Source organism: Oreochromis niloticus, linkage group LG13, assembly GCF_001858045.2.
Source record: "Oreochromis niloticus isolate F11D_XX linkage group LG13, O_niloticus_UMD_NMBU, whole genome shotgun sequence".
NCBI classification, from domain to species: Eukaryota; Metazoa; Chordata; class Actinopteri; order Cichliformes; family Cichlidae; genus Oreochromis; species Oreochromis niloticus.
In genome coordinates, this window is record NC_031978.2 from 17,141,613 (window position 1) to 17,156,879 (window position 15,267).

General features: G+C 39.9%; 2 protein-coding genes across 10 annotated transcripts; both read left to right on the forward strand.

Moving 5' to 3' along the window:
• Positions 1-38: 38 nt before the first annotated feature.
• On the forward strand, positions 39-6,223 carry LOC100712032 (centrosomal protein of 55 kDa). 9 transcript variants are annotated; one of them, XM_013275560.3, is made up of 10 exons: positions 43-259; positions 1,002-1,163; positions 1,264-1,491; positions 2,856-2,927; positions 3,144-3,294; positions 3,527-3,653; positions 4,061-4,247; positions 4,343-4,402; positions 4,689-4,811; positions 5,513-6,223. In XM_013275560.3, exons 2-10 carry the CDS (start codon positions 1,011-1,013, stop codon positions 5,702-5,704), a joined length of 1,293 nt encoding a protein of 430 aa, XP_013131014.1. In that variant the 5' UTR covers positions 43-259; positions 1,002-1,010; the 3' UTR covers positions 5,705-6,223. The 9 variants fall into 9 exon arrangements, with proteins under 9 accessions (XP_019222232.1, XP_013131017.1, XP_013131018.1 ...); XM_013275559.3 differs by having other exon boundaries at positions 44-278; positions 4,328-4,402; XM_013275558.3 differs by having other exon boundaries at positions 44-259; positions 999-1,163; positions 4,328-4,402.
• A 1,008-nt stretch (positions 6,224-7,231) lies between these two features.
• Positions 7,232-8,874, forward strand: LOC100711767 (free fatty acid receptor 4). The gene is made up of 3 exons (XM_013275533.2): positions 7,232-7,669; positions 7,750-7,881; positions 8,512-8,874. The coding sequence occupies exons 1-3, from the start codon at positions 7,232-7,234 to the stop codon at positions 8,872-8,874; spliced, it is 933 nt and encodes a 310-aa protein (XP_013130987.2).
• Positions 8,875-15,267: the final 6,393 nt, after the last annotated feature.

Consider the following 15,267-nt stretch of genomic DNA (forward strand, 5'->3'; position numbering starts at 1 on the left):
CCCCTGCAGTCAATTTTTTTAAATACTTGCTTAAAGTAACGTTTCTTCTATTAAGTAAAGCCACGCACTTTTATGTTAAAACTAAAAGTTAATAAGCTGCAAAAACATTCATATAGAAAGGCAATATTGTTATTATTTAACACCAGTTTTTTCCGCTGAGCTCCTCCTCTTCTCTGTTTTCACGCTAGTGGGCGATGAAGAAGTAAAGGGTTGGCTTATTCATTCCACTTCACAATTTGACAGTCACCACCATCTTTAGGTAACAAAATATAAACCCAGTAGGTGTTTCAGCAGATTTGGTAAAACAATACCTTGAGAAAATAAGATTTATTTTAAAATGAGCAGTCATATTTCAATACCGTTATAATAACGTTAGCTAAATGGTAACACTAGCTATTTAACATTGGCTATCTAGCTAAAGTAGCTTTAATTCTGTCAAACAAAAACCTTATAGATTATGGCGATTATAAGCGGGTTTTTTTTTTTTACATGATTAATGATTACAGTAATGTTACTTTATAGATATGAAATACCAATATTCAGTATCCAATTTAACTCTTAAGTAAGAGCGATTTTGTTAGCATGTCAACTGTTAGCTTGTTAACTAGCGATAGACGCAAAAATATACTTTAACATGTAGGGGGTGTTAGCACTTTGCTCATGCCGAATTTATTTAATTCAATTTTTCTTACATGTAGTGGGGATGTAGGTGCGTTTCTAATAAAATTAGAGACACCTTTAAATAAAATAAAGAATAAGTAAATATATGTATATATATATATATATATATATATTTAAAAAAATACACTAAGTTTCAAAGTCAAAAGCAACTAGCTGCAATGCAATACATTACAAACAAATTATAAAATTACTGCTTAGAAAGCAAACTTTGGTGAAGTTGTCTTTGCTCATGAATATTAGGTACTGTAATCCTGCTCGTATTGTTGATGTTTTATATGTTATATTCTAAGAAGCATTGCTCCTGTGATACTTGTAAGCAGGTAACAGGGATGGCAGCATCTAAATACAAGCGCTCTCTCAAGAAAAAGCTCAACTCAGAGCTTGCCATGGTTGTCAGCAGCCTCAGGAAAGAGAACGCCTACCTGAAAAGGACCCTGGCTGAGCTGACCCATCAGCAGTCGCAGCATAATAAGCTTGTGGAGGTAATCTGCTCACACTGCTTAGTCTAAGTACTTTTACTATTTTTTTGCATCAATACATCCTGCCAATATTTAAAAGATGTTTTGTTGTGTCTCCATGCAGAGATTCCTCTCTCTTGAAGCCATAAGGCTCGAGTGTACCCGGGAATTTAGGACGAAACATGAGAAAACTGCTTCATCCTCTGAGCAGCTGTGTAAAAAAGAAAAGAGACCAGTGGATGCAGTGAGTAGCATATCCCGTTACTCCAGAGAGATTGAGGAAATCGAGGAGAAGCTTGAGGTCATCTCAACAAGGTGTCAGTATGTGGAGAACAAAGTTACAGGGAAGCAGGTATAGCGGATTTTCAAATTAGAGATTATAATGTCGGAAGCGGTAAAAACAAACAGTTCTGTTTAACCCAGTACATCTTTTTCTTCAAATCTATAGACCATATAGCATTGTCTGGTTAAAGCATAGAAAAAGGTCTGGTGCATGTTAGGCATGCTTAATTGCTTGCCAAGTTTGTTGCCCTGCTGCTGCAGGGGACAGCTGGTGATGTCAATGCAAATAATTCCTTTGCCACAAGGGGTCACTGCTGAGCTTTCCAACATCTCCCCTTAAACGTCAGTCATGACTTTTGTATTCACTTGGAAAGGCAGGCATCAATGTCTGTCTCTTCCTATGAAGCTTTGTATTTGGGAAGTTGTATTAGCTGAGTAAGTTTTATCTCAGACCTTTAGTTTAGCAGTCTGGATGCTCAACAGCTTCTCCTACCCCTATGAATGCTTCACTACCATTAAAAAAATAAATCTTCAAATGTCCTCCTCCTTTATCCTGACAAAACTGAGTATCTTGTGTTTGCATGTCTGTCACTAAATTGTCCCCCTCGCCAACAACATCAAATCATCTTCTAAGCACCTTGGTATCATCCAGGGGGCCTGAAACATTTTTGCCCAACTGGTCAACACAATGAAGCTTAGTGGGTCATACTCGCCAGCTTCTTATAGAGATAGATGCCTGAGAGTAGGAATTCTGGGTCAGTGGAGCGTTGTTTATAGACCAGTGTGTCATTGAGACAGTTCCACTGCATGTCACTAGCTGGTGACTGTTGTGGACAGACGTGTCCACTGTAGGTGCAATGGGAGCGTTTACTGGTGGAAGAAAGCTGTCTGAAAATAGTGGAAGCAGAGTGGTTAGTACCATCGCCTTAGACTAAGAAGGTCCTGGATTTGAATCCAGTAGCTTGGCCTTGATTGGCGATTCTAAATTGACAATAGGTGTGAATGTGAGCATGAATGTTTGTCAGTCTCTCTGTTATAATCCAGTAAACAAGAAAAGGTCTCGTAAATGTTGAGCATTTTTAATTGCTTGTTAAATTTGCATCTGTGCTGCTTCAGATGCAGCAGTCATGTGAATGTGATTATTTCCTTCACACTGCTCACACTACTCTTAGACTTTCCAACATCTGTTTAGCTAATTAAGCCCTTCTTGCCCCAGTTATATCACTAGATAGCAGCAGTTATTTTTCAGTCTCACTAGCATTAGGATACTGAGAGCCATGATAGTCATCATAGTGATGTTATGGATCTTTTTTGAACTGTCCTGCCTGCCAGCTAGCTTTTGCTTTTTATCGTAGCAACTAAGAGACTGTTAATATGAATTTATCATTTTCAAATGTGCAGTATTATTTTGTGTCTTTCTGATCTCTCTGGTAGGACTCCACAGCTGATGAACAGGTTTCCACGAGTAATGAAGCTGTGGCAGAGGTCCAAATTCATCTCAGAGATGTAAGTGTTTTCTTGGCACAGCTGGAAAACACCCCCTGTGTTTTTCTATCCACTCCTAGTTCGCCTTAATCTTCTTTTAGTCCGTTTTTACTTACAAGTCAGGCTACAGTATACATGTCGTACTAAGTGTTTGTGCTTTGGAGACATCTTTCTGGCACAGATCTGTTTCTGTCTTTTCTTTTATGTGCTTGTCATTCTTTCATTCAATGCCCTGAGGCCTTGGAAAAAAACAAGCAGTGGCTGGAGTATGACCAGCAGAGAGAGGCCTATGTGAGGGCAATTCTGGCCAGAATGTTATGGCTGGAGAAGCAGCTGAATGAAGCCAATCAGGCCCGTTCACAGCAGCACAATGAGGACCATTCAGACGGTGAGCCAAGAGGATAGTGGGCAGCAGACACTCACCACTGGGGCGACAAGGGGCAGCAGTCTGTCACAACAAGTTTTAAGATATCATGATTGTCCAATAGTAGCCCACTGTAACAGAATGTGTCCTCATGTGCTTCATTTATTTTTTTAATACCACATGGCACACATCTGAGTAGACATCCTTTTGTTTCCCACTTCTGCTTTTAATTTTTGATTTCTTTTTTTTATTGTAGAGAAAGAGAAAATAAGCCAGATGCAGGAGCATTATGAAAGACTCCTCCAGAAAGCCAAGGATGAACTGGAGGTACTGAGGGAACGAGTTGAAGTGACCCACCAAAATCTGATGATCACCCAAAATTGGTATGTTTGAAAAATCGAGGCATAAAAAATAGATCAGTAATTGGCAAAGTGTGGACTGCAGCCCTCTGGTGGACTGTAGCGGTATTGCAGGTGGGCTACCAGGCGTTACTTGTTACATTTTGAAAATATATTTTATAATTGTCAGTAGTTTTACTTATTTTATAATTCCAATTAAATAATCCATTAAAAGTGGATTAACTTTAAGAACTACTTGACGAAAGCCATGCGATTTAAAACTGACAAATTCTTTATTTTCTGCCTTTTTTTGATACCAAAAACAAAAGCAGACAGGTTATCTTTATACTTTAAAATGGTCAGCAGTCTGAAGTTTGAGAATGGCTGTAATGGATTATATGTTTCCATTTAAGTTGGTGGTTAGCTATTTGACAGGCAAAACTGATCTGTAGGTGCAAGGAAAGAGAAAGGGAAGTGGAGGAGCTCGAACAGCAGCTGCAAGCTGAAAGGTTGAGCAGAAGCACACAGGAAGTGCAGAATTGCCCTGAGGATGAAGAGCAACAACAGAGAGATGAGAGCAAAGTCCTCCAGGGCGTGCTGGATGATGAGAAAAGAAGGTCGGAAAACGCTGAGCTGCAGGTAAAAAGTAAAAATCTTAATGTGCTCACATGAGGGAAGAAAGAGCCAATGAAATCACAGAAAAATTACTCTCCAATCAGGCGAATCTCTTTCAGAGGTTTATGTTAAATCGTCACCATGCAGACCAGGAAAAGATTGCAGACCTAGAGCGACAGGTATGACAGGCACATTTACTTTCTGTTTGTTTTCGCAGTTTCGTGTTGCTGATTTACCCATGGTTAATGATGGCCCAGATTAATGACAATGCACAGAGGATGACCAGTTTGTGTTTTTTAATAAGTCTTTTGGAGATTAAAAGCTTGACTCATGTAGGAATCAGAGCAGTATGCAAACACACTGTGCTCTGTTTTGTCTGTGCCTGCCTTCTAAAGCCACACATTATCTCTTTTATTATAGTGTTATTCATTCAGTTTATCGCAGTGACAATTTTTTACATTTTAGATCCAGATTTCTTCACAAGACCTTGAGGATGAGAGGCAAAATTGCTCTTATTTAAAGAAGCAAATGGTCAAAGTTCTGAAGGCATTGCAAAAAGGAAAAGGCGATGTGGCAAAGCGGTTAAAGGTTGGCATCAGTATCTTATCAGAGGATGATGAGATTGATCTGTGATCAAACTTAAAGCTGCATTAATAGAGTTTTTACCCCTCAGCCTTTAATGGATAAAGAGTGCCCACCCCATCATGCATGGTGTGGACGCCAACGTTTCTGAACGTGATAACTCAAGAACAAGGCAACGCAGGATTTAGACATTTTTACCTTAGGTGCATCTACTAAATATTGTGGAGTGGAGTAAAAATGTCAGTAATCTCGACCTCAAGATCAGAGGTCAAGTTTTCTTAAAACCTTGTAATAACTTAAGAAGGTAATCACCTAGGAGTTTTAAATTGATACCATAGGTTTGTCTACTAGGAGGCTGAGGGGTAGCACTGGCAGCCGCCAGTATTTGTTTTGTTTTTTTTAACCAATTCAGTGTTGCAGGCAACACTAATTTTCATTTGGAGTTGTGTTTTTATTTGCCTTCTTCCATTGATAATTTTCTGCATGAACCACAGTTATAGCAAACAGATTCAAAACAAATTCAAGTTGTAAAATCAAGTTGAAAGGCAGCACCTTTCATACTCAGCCTACTCTGTTATTGTAAAAAATAGTTATTAGTGTAGCTTTAAAATTTACTTTGGAATAAATTTAGCAGTTTTCATTTTTTTGTTAGTTTTTTTTAATCCCAGGACTATAGTCTAACTGATGGATGATGTTGTTTATGTTAGAGAGAGGAGCCGGATCAGAGCTCAGGTGAAACGAACCCTCCCCTGTCCCAGTTCTCCAGACCCAGCCTGACGTCCTCGCCTCACAGCAACTTGATGAATGAAAGCTTCCTGGAGTGTCCCGTCTGCCAGGCCGAGTATCCAGTCAGTCACCACCGAGAACTGATGAACCATCTAGAAATCTGTCTAAACTGAGCCTGGAAGCTCTTTAATTCTGCATCTTCTTTAAGATGGATTGGTTGTTAAATTCAAGTTATTTTGATAAATTAAAGTGACAAGTTGCTTAAGCTGTGTTTGAAACGAATCCTCAAAGCTTTGATTAAACATAACAGCAAAGATTTCCCCAGAAATGTAACTGAGCTTGGAGCAATCTCTGCTTCATCCAGCACAGCCAAGCAGCTGCAGCTGCTTACAGCTCTTGGCAGCATACTGTTGCAGCTGCTTGAAATCTGTAATTAGCAATAAATGCACTATGTAAAGGGCTACATCTTGCCTTCATTCTATAGTATTTACAGATTGTCTCCCTAAACTGGCCTTGTATCATCTGGACTGGACTAGCACACCAGCTGTGCTGGATGTGGAGGGATTGCAGGGGAATAACACCTTGCATGTTTTTGTACAAAATAAACAATTATTAGATGGAAAATTGTTCGAAGTTTGGTTTAAATACTCTGTAGAGACTGTGCTCCATGTAATAAATCTACTGATATTGATCTTTTTTTGATACACGCAAATTATTTTTGGTTTCAACTGATATATACAAATATACAAGCAACTATTTGATGTTTTGAGTGTTGCTGCTTTTTAGCAGGAAGTGTTTTAGCAAATGTCAGTGGTAGGTTTATTTCTATGGCACATTTTATTACATGTAAACTCTATGTGCTTATCACAGAAGGCAGTGAAAAGAGCAAAATAAAATCAATTTAGAAAGAAATATTTCCAAAGTGCAGCACTTAACAAATTTCTCAGACCACTTGTCATTAAAAACAAGAAAACACACATATTTTAGAAATTTGTCAAAAAATATTTTAAAGCTAAAAAAGATATGTTGTTATTTATTAGGTAAACAACAAACCAAATTCGTGTTTTTATGTCCAAATTTGAGTAAGCAGATCATCACGTCATCACTTAAAGACCGGATAGAAATGAATGTCTCTACTGAGAAAGTCTGCGCTACCTCATACATTATCCTGGAGTAAGTGAAAGTGGCGTGTAGTAAGATCAGAACAGGTCATTTATGACTGAAGGTATTCCTGAGCATCTCCTGCTGATTGTACTACAGATACTGAATCAAAACACGTTAAAAAAAACAACCTCAAATTATCTTTAATGTGTTGAAGGTCGAAATCTCTTGAGGAGGTGAGCCAATGTGTATATTAATTTTGAAAAAGTGCAGAAAGAGTTTTGCAAGATAAAGTTACAGCAGAGAATTGGTTGAAAATGCAAATGCGAAGACTTCCTTTTAAGCATTGCAGAGCAAACAGCATCAGAAAGTCTAGTCTCCACCCACCCTTTCTCCTCCCTTTTACTTCTTATCAGCATCTGTCGACATTCATTTTTCTGTTTGTCTGCAGGAGTGAGCAGTGTGTGCATTTCACATTTAGTCCCTTTTCAGCCTGCATGGATACAGACCTTCACATTCATTCCCTTCACTTGAGAAACTTGACTTATTTTTCTTTCTTCTCTGAGCTGCACCACTCAAATCAGGTTGCTACCACTATTATGGAGACCACAGCTATCAGTGCAGTCTTTCTGGTCTCTGTAGCTGCAAATGCAGGAGCTGCAGTCCTGGTAACCTGTGAACGCAGGCTGCTGGCCAATAAGACGATCCTGACTCTCAACTTGTTCGTGGCTGATCTGCTGTTTGTCAGCATGATCCCGCTGATTGTGACAGTGCGTTGGACCGTGTCCTGGGAGCTGGGATATGCAGCCTGCCACACATTGCTCTATGTCATCTGTATGAGTGGCTGTGTCGCCATCACAACCTTGGCCTCAATCAGTGTGGAGAGAGTCCAGGCTATTCTCCGGCTGCAGACTGTGCCAAGTCTGGCTCCCAGGATGGTGACTGTGACCCTCGTCTTCATCTGGGCTTTCTCTGCACTCACCTCCCTCCCCCTCAGTCTGTTCTTCACTGTGATGGAAGTGGATTTCCCAAAGCTGGTATGGATGAATTTAAGAAAGAGGAAATATTTCTACAATAAACCCATGCCTATGTTTGTGTTTTAATATTTTCTCCGCAGGAACACGGTCACATCTGTACTCTCAAGTGGCCTGACCCAGCAGGGGAGATTGTGTGGAACGTAGTCTTCACTGCCCTGTGCTTCCTTTTCCCAGGACTCATCATTCTGGTTAGTTACAGCAAAATATTGCAGGTGGGTTAATGCTGTCTTTGCTAAAGATGGCAGGCAGTGAGGAGAAAGACAGATCAGTTGTCTGTTTTTATGCTTCTAACGCAAATTGTAAAAATCCAGCTCTGAATTTACTATTTTCTCAATTTACAGGTTTCTTACAAGAAGACATAGAAATATACATGAGTTAGCTTAATTTTTAAACTAAAAATGGTTTTTGGCCACTTCAATTTCTTTTTCCAGCTGTTATTATACTTATATTATTAATTTAATAAGCATTCTTCCTTGAATTAATGCATGGATATCCTGATTTCTTAGACATTTCTCTGTCACCATGGGGAAAATAATGTGCGCTCACTAATTATTACCCTTGTGTGTACATTCAGTACTCTCCGCTATCAACTGTAAACACTAAACTGGGCAACCAGTTCTGCCAATGTGTCCATGAGTGTTACACCGAGAACAGAAGAACATGGTGACCAGCTGCAAATTGATTTTAGCGCTCATTAGACTTTATGGATGAGACAAATAAAACTGTTTCCATGCTCCATGTGTAAATCCATATGCAGATCAATCAGGGTATGTAAATGGTTTCATCATGTCTCTGTAACCACAGGTGTTGGCATTGTATCAAATATTGTATTTCTGTTCCAGATTGCTAAAAATTGCAGGTTAAGGCTCCGACCCAGAGACCGTCAGCACCCCAATGGAGACTCTCCTCACTACTACGTCTCCCGCCAGGATATGAAGCTCTTCCGTACTATGCTGGTCTTGGTGCTTTCTTTCTTAGTCATGTGGAGCCCTATTTTCATTATCACCTTCGTCATACTGGCCCACAACATACAGGGTCACATATATGTCTCTTCCACCATGTTCTTCTGGGTGGTGACGTTCACTCTGGCAAATTCAGCGCTCAATCCCATCCTCTACTCAGTCTGCCAGTTCAAGAACAGCTGGCGCAAGCGCTGCTGTGGCTCAGTTGTGTTTCCAGTGAGAAAAAGGCCCACCAGTGGGTGAACACTGGGAATATATCCATAATCATGTCAAACAGAGCAGGGATCTCAAACTCATTTTACATTGCGGGGCCACATACAGCCCACTTTCATCTTTAGTGGGCCACACCAGTGAAACTCCTCTTTCTCTCTGTGTAAAGAAGTCTAAATACACATTTGAGATATCTTAATATAAGAAAAAGAAGTTCAATTTCAACCGTATGTCTTATTTTCCTACATGACTAAGAAATGCTGCTGTATTAAATTGAAGGAATCTGTCAGCATGACTCTGGTCATGGTAAGAAATTGTAAGAAATAAATGTAAAAAAATTACAGAAAACGTTCTAGTAGCTTGTCAGATTGTCTTGTAAATATAAAACAGAACATGTTTTTTTCTATAGTAGTGAAAAAACAGGGATTTTCTCGGTTCTTTAATTGTTCATATATTTGTTCATTACTTTACTGTAGTATGAACGGCTGTGGTGGAGGTCTTTTTCATTAGGCTATAAAGCTTGATAACACAGTTCAAATTTTTTAAAGCCTCGCAGTGGGCCAGATTAGAGTCTTTGCCAGGCTGAATTTGGACGCCAGACATTAAGTTTGACATCCCTGAAATAGTGCAAATGGTGGCTTTTGATGTACAACATACCGTGCACGTCACATATAAGACAAAGCGTGTGAATGCAACACCTACAGGATTCCGCATTACTGTCAAAAGCAGTGTTTCCAAAAGGTTCTTGAGGGCTAAAGAAGGAAAACTGTGAAAACTGAAAATGTTATTTTGAAAACATCTTTTGTGTTTTTGTATTTTTCGGTCTACAAACATGTATCTTACAAAAATACATAGGGGGTCATATAACTGCAATTGCAGCTGCGCACATTATTATTAGCTTTATAACAATATTATTATGCCAATTCTATCTATCTATCTATCTAGCTATCTATCTATCTATCTATCTATCTATCTATGTATGTGGGGATTTTTTTTGTCTTGTTTGAATTGAATTTTGTCTCTCAGACCCAGATCATGTTAACAAAGGTCTGTTTGTCTCCCTACAAGAGTTTTCAGAGTCCACTCTGCAGGTCTTGAGGTGCCACTCAAGAACGTGGTCACACACTGGACTTGGTTTTACCACATGGTTTATCTGTCCGTAATGTCCTCGTCGAGGATGCGGTGTTCTCTGACCATATGCCTATTTTATGTGACATTGTTCTTTTTAACCCTGTTGTTAAACAGGCTGTACCTGCTCAATGTTATCGTGCTTTTGGCTCAGATACTGCCGAGCGGTTTTCCATGTTGTTTGACCAACGTATTTCTTACCCTCCTGAGTTGTCCACCTCAGATGGATTAGTTTCTTATTTGGATTCTGCTTGTAAATCTGTCCTCGACGTTGTCGCTCCTTTAAGATTCAGACAGTGTAAGCCAAAGGCTAGTCCTTGGCTAACTGATTTTACCAGAGCCGCTAGAAAAGAATGTAGAAGACGGTGGAAAAAAGATAGGCTGTATGTCTCTCTGGAAACTCTTAAGACTAGCTGGAAAGTCTATCAGAGAGCAGTAAAGGCTGCCAAGCACTCCTATTTTTCCCAACTTATTGCTGCCAGCTCGCATAACCCTCGTGTTCTATATAACTCTATAAATTCTGTACTTAATACAGAAGGCTATGTTCTTTTGCACTCTTCTGCGGTTATGTGCAATAAGTTTCTTAATTATTTTGTGGACAAGGTTGCTAGTTTGAGACCTCCGACTCTATCTATTGCTGACCCAGCCACGCATGGTTTTTGTTCAAGTTTGTTCTCTGCTTTTCTACCAATTGTTTTATCTGATTTAGAGAAACTTGTGTTGAATGCTAAACCGTGTGGCTCTCCAAATGACATTGTTCCTCCCCGTTTTCTCAAAAAGGTATTTCCTACCATCGGACCACACATTCTGAACATTATTAATAGTCTTTTGTCTGGTCAAGTACCTAGGGAGTTTAAGCATGCAGTCATACATCCTTTACTTAAGAAACCAGGCTTAGACAGTTCAGTCATATCAGATTTTAGACCCACCTCTAAGCTTCCCTTTCTAAATAAGATTCTGGAAAGGATTGTTTATACTCAGTTGATGGACTATTTGAATGACTCTCAATTGTCGGAAATCTTTCAGTCTGGCTTTAAGCCATTTCACAGTACGGAGACAGCCCTCGTAAAAGTTATGAATGACATTCTGATAGCGACAGACCGTAGTAAATATGCAGTGCTGGTCTCGTTGGACATGACCGCTGCATTCAACACAGTGGATCACGATTTGCTGATCTCCCGCTTACAGCACTATGTGGGAATTTCTGGTTCGGCACTTTTGTGGTTAAAGTCCTATCTCTCAAATAGGACCTTTTGTGTTAAGTTGGGGTCGGCTTCATCCTCTGTGGCCCCTCTGCTTTGGGGTGTGCCACAGGGATCTATTCTTGGGCCATTATTGTTTTCACTGTACCTTTTGCCTCTTGGTGCGATTTTCCGGAAACATAAAGTGTCATTCCATCTATATGCAGATGACTGCCAGCTTTATTTACCTTTTAGTCATTCTGATAGTCTCCCAAGTCGACCTTTGCTTGACTGCCTTAGTGATGTTAAAGCATGGATGGCAAAAAACTTTTTAAATTTTAATGATCGGAAGACAGAAGCGATCTTATTTGGCCCAAATTGTTTTTCTCACGCTCCAGATGTTGATCTTGCGGCTTTAACTTCCCAACTAAAGAGTTCGATCACAAATCTCGGAGTAAAAACTGATTCTGCACTTACCTTTGATGACCATGTAAATGGGGTGGTAAAATCAGCATTCTATCACCTCAGACGTTTAACGAAGGTTAAGCCCTTTCTTTCCAAGCGTGACTTGGAAGCGTCACTTTGTGACTTGGAAAGTGTTATTCATGCCTTTATTACTTCATGTTTAGATTATTGCAATTCTCTTTTAATAGGAGTTGGGCACGATTTTTAACTGGCAGAAGGAAATTTGACCACATCACTCCGATTTTGGCCTCTCTACATTGGCTTCCAGTTGAATTTAGGATCTGTTTTAAAGTCCTTTTATTGGTTTTTAAATCTCTAAATGGTCTGGCACCTGTTTATTTGTCTGACTTGTTGAAGCCCCATGTCCCCATTCGCTCCCTTCGGTCAGCTGAGCAGTTGTTTCAGCCAAAGTCACGGCTGAAACTTAGAGGAGACTGAGCATTCTCTGTTGCTGCGCCGATGCTTTGGAATAACCTTCCTCTCCATATTAGACAGGCTACATCAGTGCCAGTTTTTAAGTCCTTATTAAAAACCTATTTTAATTCCCTGGCTTTTAACTCTGTGGGTAACTGACATTTTTATTAGTTTTATTGCTATGTCTGGTTTGTGCTGTCTTATTACTATATTTATATTTGTATTGTACAGCACTTTGGTCTACCAGGTGTGTTTTTAAAGTGCTATATAAATAAATGATGATGATGATGATGATGATGATGAAAATCCCATTTTATCCTGTCAGTGATTAAGTGTAGTACTCAGAGTCCTGGGCAGTCTCACTAATACGGTCATTTTTTTCTGTGCATGAATTAGGAAACAAACCCACTGTTATGATCCTGGGTCATTTGACCCAGCAGTTTGAGTTTTCCTGTATTTTTGTCATTTTGTATTATGTTTTATGTTTAAGTCCTCTTTGGTAGTCTTAAGTTGATTTTATAGTACCTAGGTTATTCTTTTTAGTTTTTTGATTATTAGATTCCCTCTTGTAACTTTGCCCTCTGTCTCGCCCTCTGTGTGGCTATGATTATCTTGGTTGTGAGTGCTTGTCTTGCTTCCCTCGTGTTTTAATATGGTTCTCCCTGCCTATTATGTTATCCATGTTTCAAGGGTCATGTCTCTGTGTGTCTGTCTGAGCCTCTGTGCGTGTGTTCCCGTTACTCCCTGTTTTACTTTGGTAGTCTCCTGTCTGTGTGCGCTATGTTTTGCTTTGCTTCTCTTACTTTGAAGGTACCTTGTCTCATGTGTTATGTTTAGCTTTATGTCCTCTGTCTTGTGTGTTATTTGCCCCAGCTGTCTTCCCCATGAGTTTCCTGTTCCCTCGTCATTCCCTGTGTATTTAAGCCTTTTGTTGTCTTCTGTAAAGCGTCACAATCTCTCTCATACACACCTGTGTGTTCTGGTCATAGTTTTTTCCAGTTTGGTTTTGTGCCAGCAATAAAGCTGAGTTTTTTTAGTTTAAGTTTCGCATCCTGGAGTCTGCATTTGGGTCCTCCCTTCCTGCCTGCCACACACAGATCATGACACCCACAGTACAGCTGTATTGAAGCTCACCTTGATTGTTTTTTTTTTTTAAAAACAGACATGTTTCTATAGTGTGAATCACTGCATGGGATAAAGTTAAGTGGAAAACTGTACCATGGAACAACTTTTAAAGATCAGATCTTTTTTTTTTTTTTAACCTGTCCCGTTTGGTTCTTTTGCCATCAGAATTATTGTCTAAAGGCGAAGAAAGATGCCCAACGGATTTACTTTACCAAATGGACCATCCCAGCCTTGCCATAATGGTCCATTTGATTCACCTTTTATTGTTTATTTTATTTTCACTTGCTGAATACGGGACAGACTTGACTGGGGGAAGGAAAGGGGAGAAAGAAAGAGGGAAAGAAAAACAGCGGGGAAGAGGGACGGGGAAAAAGGGCAAAAAACCAAAAACCAACAGAATAAGCAGACAAAAAATACATATATCGATCACCTGGATCACCTGTTGAGAAAGAAAAAAGAAAGCAAGCAGAAGAAAACGAGAGTAATAAACAACATCACAATGATCTATGGGAATATGACAGTAAATACTAAATATTAAACATTATTGTGCAGTACGTAAGATCGACAGCGCACAGTGTGCTTTGAGGTAAGAGCCAAAAAGGGTGTAGTTTGTGTGTGATCACCTGTGTGTACACCTGTGAGCATGGACGCGCTTGTTTTCCTTCATGTAATGATCTGCTAGAGGGTGTGGGGGGCCACTGCCCCGTCCTCCAGGGCATGACGCAGGTATGGAGGAGATCAAAACTCCAGACGTCCAGAGGCCCCCAGAACACGAGACCAAGGAAGACCAACAGAGGGGCAGCTGCGTCACTATCCCAGAAGGAGCTGAGGAGAGTCCCAGATGAGGGGTCACTCAGCAGCCACGGAGCAGAAGCCAGGGGGGTTGCAGTGACGTGCCCGTGAGCTCCGCCGGCAGCCAGCTGTGCCTGAGTGACCGAGCCCCGGGCCGAGAGGCCGAGGGCACCCCGCCTCCGAAGTGGCCCGAGTGAGCCGGAGATCAGATCTGATCTGATCCTCTAGGCTAAAGAGGACAGAGGTATTTGACACAGTTCCAAAACTCAGCCTCTCTGATGGAATGGGAGTGCACTGATGCTCATAACATTTATAACATGGATATCTTTGAAGGCAACAGTAATGCTGGATAAAACAGATTTTGGATAAAGATGCTGCATTTAAGATGTCTCTAGGGTTTCATGTTTTTTCTGTTTTGGCTTCTTTTATTTGAGGCTGAGTATGTTTGGTGTTTATCTCTGTTTTAATGTTTTGTTTGTTGTAATTTCAGGTTTCTGATTTAATTTCTTTATTATTCTAGTATATTATGAGTCTTGTTTCAAGTGTTCCTGAAGTAAGACTCCTGAATTTCCTGTTTTCTTCTTCTTGTGAGAACTTTTAGTTTCATGATACTGAATCTCTTGCTGTCTTTGCATTAGTTTCACTTCATTCCTTTCAATTTTTTCTGTCTTTATAGCACTGTCTTTCGACATTCCCCCCAAAAAGTTCATATATGTTTACGTTCATACATGTTCCTTCATGTTTCAGTGACTCCTTATTTCAGTTATGGTTGCTGTTCATTTCCTGTTTCATTCTGATTGTTTTCTCTTGTGTCTTTGTTTTGCTTCCTGTCTGATTGTCTTGATCACTTTCACCCGTGTTTCAGTCCGCTCCTGTTTTCGGTGTCCCGATCAGTCCTATTGGGAAATGCAGTCCTGCTCTCCCCGTTATTGTTTTTGTTGTGTCATCTGTTATGCTCCTGATGGAGCCAGACAGATGTGAACACTGCTACTTTAAGCAGCCACATCCAGGTCAAAGCATCTGTACAGTTATGGTGCTGTTTCACTGCATTTCTGACTTTTTTATGTTGTCTCGAAGGTTGTAGCAGCATCATAACCCTTTAGCTGTTTCCCAAATGATTGATTTACTTGTTCTATCTGAAAGACTGGAACTTTTCTTTGAACTGCACAGTATGAAATCAATTCTTTTAAACTTTAATGACCATCTTTTACACCACATGCCCTTCCTGATGCAACCACAAAAGAATTTGTGCCTCCTTCCCAGGATTAAACTGAGGAATCTTTCTCTTGTTAGACAAATGTTTAAACCATTACACACATAT